An 8783-nucleotide genomic window follows, 5' to 3' on the forward strand; every position below is an offset into this window, starting at 1 on the left:
AAGGATATATAATTGGAAAAATTTAGGATTTAAGGGACCAGCAAGTAGTTCAAGTAGTTTATGCAGTGGTATGCTGCTTCAATCTTCCCTCAAATCAGTGGTGTGTACCTTGCAGTTATTTACAAGTCCTACAAGACACCAGTTTGTATTAGTGGAGATGGAATTCAATGACCTAAAATCTCAAGTCCCTAATCGCCTGCAAAGCAATTTTCAAAGACTTATAATCTGTTATAGTTGGCCATATTTTCAAATGACTAGCAAAATAACACGCTGCTCTGCAATTTCAAACCCCTGTTAAAGAAGAGAGAGTGCTACAGCCTCTTGATTAGACAGCCTTTAGAACAATTATTTCCTGCCTTATTCTCTGGAATGGCTGAACCATTTCGAATGGTTTAAAAAAATATTTATTCTAAGACAGGAAATTTGAGGTCATATATTTAGCAGTTAAGCAACTGAAAATGCAACCAGAACAGGCAAATGTATCTATTAATAGCGCTCTCTGTCCATCCTATAATTATAGGATGGATCTGCATGAAAGCTGGCATTTTAAAACTTTAACATCTAAAAGAAAGGTGTTGAAAACCATTTACTTTACACTGCATGTAAAGATGTGAAAAGGAGAATAATGTATCTTCCCTCGTTATCATACAACTTTAACTTTACTAAGAAATTAAACTATTACCTTATAGTAGTCTTAAAGCGTTTCATTACCTTTCTTACAGATAAGCAGCACTCCAATCAAACCAGAGTTAAAATCCATTGTCATGTTCTCATGAGAATAATATGCATAAGTGAGACAGGGAAGGTCAACTTCTCTTGGACCAACTTCTTCTGTTATATCCCACACATATGTGTAGACCTGGCCTGGAAGTACACTATCATCTCTTTTTTCTGCAAGTGATGTTCTGTCATCATACAGGGAGCCTGTCAAGAAAAGAGTCAGTAGGGTGGCATAGAAGTCAAAAAGCAATTAAAACATCTGGAATATCCTCCTACAATCAATTTCAAAAGCTTGGTTTGTTTCTTGCCAATATGATGCTTCAGCTTCAAGGAGATAACTCGTGACTCCACTCACATTGTGGAGAGCAGCATAGGAGAGAGTAGCTATTCCATCATCCTGTTTCTTAGAGATTAAAGATTTCCTAGAACTGTCATCACTGCCAAAAAGTTGGGCTCTTCAGCAGTCTGAGTAGGGTTAGCATATCATGAAGCTTCAGCCTCTGCTCACTGTGGAGGAATACTGCCCACTTTATCAACTTTCTAATTCTCTCTCATAAAGCCATTGCACAGGCTAGCATTGCCTTGCTGCCTTAGAGCTTTTGTGCGCTACATATCCAGAAGGCAGTAATGGCTCATATGTATGCCTACCATATCCAACAAACCTGCAATATGACAAAGGGGAGGCAGAGAATCAAAATCCTAGGTGCAAAAGGCACCTTAATATGATAGTCAAACTGAACTGCCTATCACTTCCAATAATATGTTCTGTTCAACTCCATGAGATGGGGTTGCAAAATCCTTTTTGTACCGACACAACAAACAAAGCCTTGAATAGATTTGTAAACTACAGGTCAGAGCTCTGGCGCAGCAGCGAGGGCAGGGCAATCCAAGAAGCATGGGCAAACTCACTTTGTGCTAGTGCAGACATGTAACTGTCAATTTGGTCACAGTTTATGATGATCTCTTTTTGCTAGTCTCATGAGGGTTCCAGGAGCAAAACACCACAACGCTGAGCATGAAGTGTTGAGTATCAGAACAACATGATCAGCACTGTCATCTTCCTTTACCAATAACACCTTGGTATATGCTATCGCAAGGGATTTGGAAAAGTTTAAGACCTTTGTTTAAGTGTTTACATGTCCTGAAATAGAGTATTTTGCCAATTACATGGGGGTTGGACCAGACGGCCTCCAGAGGTGCCTTCCAATCTCAACCACTCAGTGATTCTGTGAAACAGTATTAGCACACAGGCAGCTGGTCAGGAGATTGCACATGTCAGATGACACTCATGTTCCCAATGTTTCACTGATGAACAAGAAAGGAGTTAATAATGAATGTGAAATATTAATCCAGGATCAACAGATATTTGTGTTACAGTATCCTCAAGCGTTGGTCTGGGCCTCTCTCAATATTTCATGCAGTAGTCTACAAGTAAACGAACAAAACATGGAGTTTTTATAGTATTTACCTTCTGCATTTTTGTTGTAAACTATGCCTTGGGGATGAATACTGACTGGCTTGTCAGCCATATTCTTAAGGTGAACTACTAAAGTATCTCCCACTTCAGCACGCAGAGTTGGTCCCAGAAGTCCTGTAGTTATTCAAGATAAAGAGAGAGGAAAATGTGAGCAAAACAGTATGTTTAGTGAAACGAAGAGTTCTCTCCCCAGTAGGGAACGTGAGCTATCAAAGTACAAGTTGCAAAATTAACAGAGGCAGAGAACGTAATACCACTGCAATGAAGATTTACCTATAAAAAGGCACATGGGGATTTAAAACCTGCAGCTCAGTCAGGAATGTTATAAATTATCTGGCAACTCGCACTTAAAAGTCCCAGGAAAATGACAGATTTGGAAAAAAAAAGTTATTTACAGATACAGAAAACTTATAAAAAAGTTCATATTGAGGTTCATTGGGAATTTCTAGGAATCCTTCACATACTATTTAATTAAACAGTTTTAGGAAGGCAGACATTTTCTAGTTTAAGAGTTTAGAGAAAGGCGTTCAAGCACAATACTGTGGGTAGCACTCTTTAAGGCCAGAAATCACAGAACAAAAAGATCTTTCAATCCCCAAATGTTATCTAAAGAAATAATCAGTTCCATGTTGCAAATTTCTTGAGACGTAGCCTGCAAAAGGTTTCAAGAGGGGCCTGTATCCCTACTCTCCATGTTGCAGGAATAAGCAATGGAAGAAACCTGCTAAAACTACACTTGGCTTGTTTGTCTCTTTCTTTGTGAACTATTTTGTAGATTTTTTTTCTCTGAAAAGAAAAAAGCAGTTTCAGAAAACACCAGGGAACAAACAAAACTGGAAGGAATCAGGTCAGACTAGACCTTTCAGGGTAACTTGTAGCAATTTCATTATCACCAACCTCACACACATTTACTTTGAAATCTAAATCTGAACATCTAACATCTGAAGTTATTTTATATATTAATATGAAGTGCAGACAGACTATATAAATAGTCTGCATAAGTATCAGAACACAAGTACCACACATACTTGCTGGACCAGAGGAAGGCAACAAAAACGATCAGAGTGATGGAACACCTTTCCTATGAGGACAGGCTGAGAGAGTTGGGGGTGTTCAGCCTGGAGAAGAGAAGGCTCCGGGGACCATGTATTGCACCCTTCCAGTAGTGAAAGGGGGCTTCTAAGAAAGATGGGGACAGACTTTTTAGAAGGGCCTGTGGTGATAGGACAAGGGGTAATGGTTTTAAACTCAAAGAGGGCAGATTTAGAGTAGATGTAAGGAAGAAATATTTCACAGTGAGGGTGGTGAAACACTGGCACAGGTTGCCCAGAGAGGTGGTAGATGCCCCATCCCCGAAGACATTCCAGGTCAGGTTGGACGGGGCTCTGAGCAACCCGATCTAGTTGAAGATGTCCCTGCTCACTGCAGGGGGGTTGGACTAGATGGCCTTTAAAGGTCCCTTCCAACCCAATCTACTCTATGATTCTACGACAAGTACGAGAACTCCCCTTCATCCATTTAAAGCATCTTCAAGCAATAAGAGACGCAAAGGCAAGGGGACATCTCTCACACCCAACCTCATAGTTTTTCTTTTCCTTTCCACTGATCTATCAGAAACATATTTAGCCTCATGCCTTAAGCTGCTTCCATGTGAATTTATAGTGTCACCACCGTGACCGTGCTGTACAAGTCTAAATGTGTACGGGAAGTCTCATCAGATGCTGAAAAAAAAAAAAGGAACAACTTTGTACCGTGCAATTAATTTGCAGATAGCACCGATTCCCAGCCTCTGCAAATCCAACCTCTCTGTGGCCTCTGAAAACCTAGTGCGCCGTAGAGACTGCATCCCCGTGCCTATTTGGTTTATGTGGAAAATAACGGACACAAAAATACAAGCTTGCTTGGCTTGTTACTGGCTTTATAACAAGCAGCAAACAAAAATACTCAGAACATTTCCTTCCTGTTTACCTGCAAATGTATTTGCTGGCTTTTCTTTTTTAAAATCCACTTCATATTCTCTGTAAGATATTTTCTTAAACACAGGATCTGAATGCTCCAATCTGAAACCAAGAGAGTTACAAAACAAATTAAAAGGACAAAGATTCCCAGAGATGCCATTGCTGCTTGACGGATATCTCGGAAAATGAATGCTGGAATTACATTTAATCACTTGCACATTTTGCTGAAGGCAAGGCACACAGTCCAACTCTTCACAGCGTCTTCCCCTCTCTCTCTTACAATATTGAATCTATGACGTTCCTGAGCTAGGCCATTTCATATTGGGCATTCAATTACAGTACCTAGCACAGTTTACCCCTGATTTTGCTGGTGATTTCTATAGGTACTTTCGATTCTGCAATGAAGATGTCTTCGTTTTGTCCATTTAAGATGCAGAGGAAGATGTCTTGACCATGCTTAACCTAGAAAGCATCTGACAAAACACAGTGAAAGAAACCTGAATTTCTCTTTACTCAGCTCCATGCTTGAACTTAAAGACTCGCCACAAGGATTCTACAACAGCATTAACAGCAAGCTCCTATAGCAGCAATGACCTTGGAGGTAAGCACAAAACTGTTCCCCGACAACAACTAAGGATCTGACAGCAAGTCAGAAAAATGCTTTCTGAGAAACATTTCAAGTGTCCTTAGTTATGTAAATTAATCAGTAGACCACACAATGTTTTCTTAGAAAATACTTAGGCAAGCCGAAGGAAACCAGCACATACCACTTCTGGAATGGAAATAATGATGACAAGAGGGCTGGAGGGTTAAGGGATAATAGCCTGTATTTAATTTCACATTTATTGGTTGATTTCTTACAGTACGTATGATGACTGGATCCAACAGTCATTCCACTTGCTTTTTTAGTAATGCCCTTTCAGGCACATTTGCTAGAGGGGAGCTGATGTGCGGCTCAAGCACAGAGAGGCTGGGCAGAGAACACAGTGAGCTGGCTTCAGTGACATCCAGGGTCCATAAGGGGGAGATCTCTTTTTGTAGAGATCTTTTATAAATCCCTCCGCGACCTGCTCTCGCAACAGAAGAGTCAGCCAGAAACAGTTCATGTTTCACTTCATTCCCCTTGCTTTAAAGTCACTGATAAAATTTTGTTTCACTTTTTAAGGGGAAGGACCCGATCCATTACCTTCATTGACAAGTGCTGCCCTAATGTGGCCATGTTCAATAGAATATGCATGTAAGACTACAGGGTGGAAGAGGAAATGTACCAATGCCAATTGTATAGCTAGAAGGAACAAAATACGCAGCTTACTAACACTTCAGAAATGTCAGACTACGCAAGCAGGTCTGATTACATAATTTTTGTGAATGGCAGCAGCAATGCTGCACGGACAGATAATATGTTTTCACTTTGCTCTGAAGTGTCTTATAAATATCATTTGTACATGGCAGCAAATAAATCTCTACGATGGTAAGATGACTGACACTCAGAGAACTTGTGTCCTTTTCTAGCCTGTATGATTGGAAAATTAAGGAAATAGTTCAGGAAGAACCCATTTTATTTTCAGCCTCTCTTCAGTTATTTAGAGCCAAAAGCAGCAAAGTATCAGATTCTTAGCTGTATTTAGATACTTGGCTTCTACTAAAATCAGAGCTAGTTACATACCCAAATGCTCTTGGGATCCAAGCCATTAGCTCTTCCTCAGTGAGTATCTTGGTGTTGGGTTTGGTTGGTTTTTTTTGAGTTACATTTTTGTAAGCTCTACAAAGTTCACCAGACCCATCTGGGATGTGACTTGCTCTAAACACTTATGCGAGGTATCTCAACAGGCACTGTGTGTGAAAAGCTCCTAGCTAATCACAGAGTATTTCAGCTGAGGTTTGAGGCACTCTTGTGGGTCTCTACTGCATGAAAATGGCCTAGCCACAATGTGATGTTTAACAGAACAGCAGTTGATACTTACATTGATGCATCCGGTGCAGATCAGAATGAAGTTCTAACTACTAAATTCACATGCCTAGGTCAATACTTAAATAGCATTTGGCTTCATATTCCTACATTTAAATCCTGTTTTCTTCTGTCTTGCCAGTTTGGCATTATGCTTATACCAGTTGTATTAAATTTCCAAGGAGAGCTTTAGAAATTATAGAAATGTTGTTTTAATTGTCTTGAAAAAACAGGTTAGAAAGTCTAAACCTGAACTGGAAAAGTCCTTTCCATAACATCTAGAAATGCAACACATTTAAAAAAAAAAAATCACAAACTAAAAAATAAAGAAAACAAGCCATCCACCAATATAAAAAAATGCAGTAGTAGCCAAATACACCCTTCAATGTAGGAGAAAGTAATTTGTACCATTTCATGCCACTTCATAAACAAATAAAAGCTGTATATGGTGACTACGGTGAACACAGCATAAGAAAAAAGTCTAATTTAAATGGACTTCTAAATTACATCCAAGTTTTGTCATCTGTAGCATTGCACTTACAGTATTTATAATTCTAAGGATAATAATTGTAATATAAATATTTTATATGTTTGATTGGTGTATGCATGTAGGCTGCCCATTCTGCAATGCTATCTGAAAAAAAAATTTGAAATTAGTATTTTGACTGAAGTAGTATAGCAATGCTTGATCCCACAACCTTTACTCGGCCAAAGTCAGGATAAGCATTTCACAAAAAACTACTGAACAACTCAGAAACAACATAGCTAGTTCCAAAGTTCATCAGGCTCCGATTTAAGCGAAAGTGATACTATCCAAATTGGAACGTATTTATTCCTTCAGCAAATTCTAAAGTCTGAAAGTTTTCAAAACCTTACCAAACCATGGCTCAACTTAACATTGCTCAAAATCCATATACCTAAAATAATTACATTAACCCACCCCCCCAAACAACAAGCATCAACCCACACAGAACATGATAAAAACAAGCCCTGGAACATATTTAACAAAAGTGCTCTGAAAACATAAAAATAATTCTATCCACTAATGAAGTAAGTAAAAAGGAGCTTTTAATACTTCACTGGCTCCAGTTCAGATCATGCTGTTTCAAGTCAGACAAGTTCCTCTGAAGTCAACAAATCAGACTCTAAAATTCCACAGGAGATGGGAGACATAAAACACTTTCAGTCACAAGACAGGACTAGTTTCATCCTCCTTATCCTGTACTTTGTTACCTGGACTTTTCCTCAGATTCTGGTTTGTAGGTCCAGCTAGTGATCTGAGCAGCTATATAGTGCTCCCTGACCTTCACAGCTCCCACCACATGCTTCTCTGAGTCTGGCCACCACGCACCAAGAAGCAGCAAGAGAAAAAGATGCATGCAGTGGAGTGTCATGGTACAGATGCCTGTTGATGCTGCTCTGGAAGACAAGAGAGAAACTGCTGCTTTTATTGCTGTTGCTGCTTCTAACTTCCCCTCAGAAATGAAATAATTGTGATGCAAGAGGGTAACAGCATTTGCTATGCTCAGGTCATTGCTCTTCACCTCCTCCTCCCCTTACTGACAGGGATCCAATAGAGATAAAAAGCTGTTTAAACTACCTTCCTTCCCCTCCTCCACACCACCTTCAGTGACAGACAAGCACCAAGGAGAAGCAGCTTCAGCCCCAGTACAGACTGTGGCTGGGTCATTGTCTGCTGAAGCAGCAGGATATCAGAGGCAGAAAACAATTACTGGGATGATTTACAATTACAGGATGTTTGACTTGCATGGTTAGGAAGAAGCAGGGCATATTTTCTATCTTCCCAGAAAACAGAAACCCAGCACACAGCTGGCACTGATGGAAATTTCCATTAGATGCTATGTCTCCTAAGAAATCATTCCCAGTTAGAAGGAAAAATGCTGCAGGATTAGGTGTGGGGACTAGAAATGGATGCAGAGCTAAATCTAGTTCAAATCTAGTTCAGATCACCATATACTGCATACCCATAATAGTAAGTCAGAAACCTTTCCAAACCTGTTGTCAGCTTCAGTTTGGTTCCCACTATACTCTCAAGTACCTCAGGTAATGGATAATGAACAGGCTTCTCAGTGGCAGCCAACAGGTCATCCTGAAGACTTGCCCATAGTTAGAATCCTAATCTAGTCCTGATTAAGATCAGTTGACATTTATCTAAAGAGAAATGATTAGGAAAAAAACCTTTCAATAAGCTAATTACCAACGTCAACTGTATCATCAAAAATGCTTCCCTGCTTTTGCCAGTGCTGAGAAGTTTGTCAAAACAACAAGAAAATTGTTGTGTTCCCCTTGCACTGGGATTACTGGAAAAAGAAAAAAATCCCTACCTATTTTTTTAATAGATTGAAGATCACAACAACTTTTTCAACAACATTTTGCTGATTTTTTCATGAAAAAAATTACCTAAAGCCCCAAATCAAAATAATTCCACTCCAGATCCAGACAAAAATAAGGACTACATTTCCTCAGACTAGTTCAAAAGAAAACCCAATCAATTCTAGGCTTGATAATATTGTTCAACAGCAGAATGGTCTAACTGGCAGCTTGATAATTCTATCCAAACTATATGGTACCATATGGCATTAGAAGGTATAAGGAAGATGGCTGGGGGGGGGGGGGGAAAAAAAAAAACCAAAAGCAAAATGCTCCCTAAAAGACTTAA

General features: G+C 39.5%; 1 protein-coding gene across 1 annotated transcript in view; it reads right to left on the reverse strand.

The window, feature by feature from the left end:
• F5 (coagulation factor V (proaccelerin, labile factor)) overlaps nt 1–7497 on the reverse strand; it is a 33784-nt gene extending 26287 nt beyond the window's left edge. The window contains exons 1-4 of the mRNA XM_010282262.1: nt 7337–7497; nt 4166–4257; nt 2189–2311; nt 712–924 (exon numbers count right to left, since the gene is read on the reverse strand). Coding sequence (XP_010280564.1) covers nt 712–924; nt 2189–2311; nt 4166–4257; nt 7337–7497 — 589 coding nt within the window. The remainder of the gene's footprint in view (nt 1–711; nt 925–2188; nt 2312–4165; nt 4258–7336) is intronic.
• Between the last annotated feature and the right edge of the window lie 1286 nt (nt 7498–8783).

The sequence above is a fragment of the Phaethon lepturus genome, unplaced genomic scaffold (genome assembly GCF_000687285.1).
Source record: "Phaethon lepturus isolate BGI_N335 unplaced genomic scaffold, ASM68728v1 scaffold3772, whole genome shotgun sequence".
NCBI lineage: Eukaryota > Metazoa > Chordata > Aves > Phaethontiformes > Phaethontidae > Phaethon > Phaethon lepturus.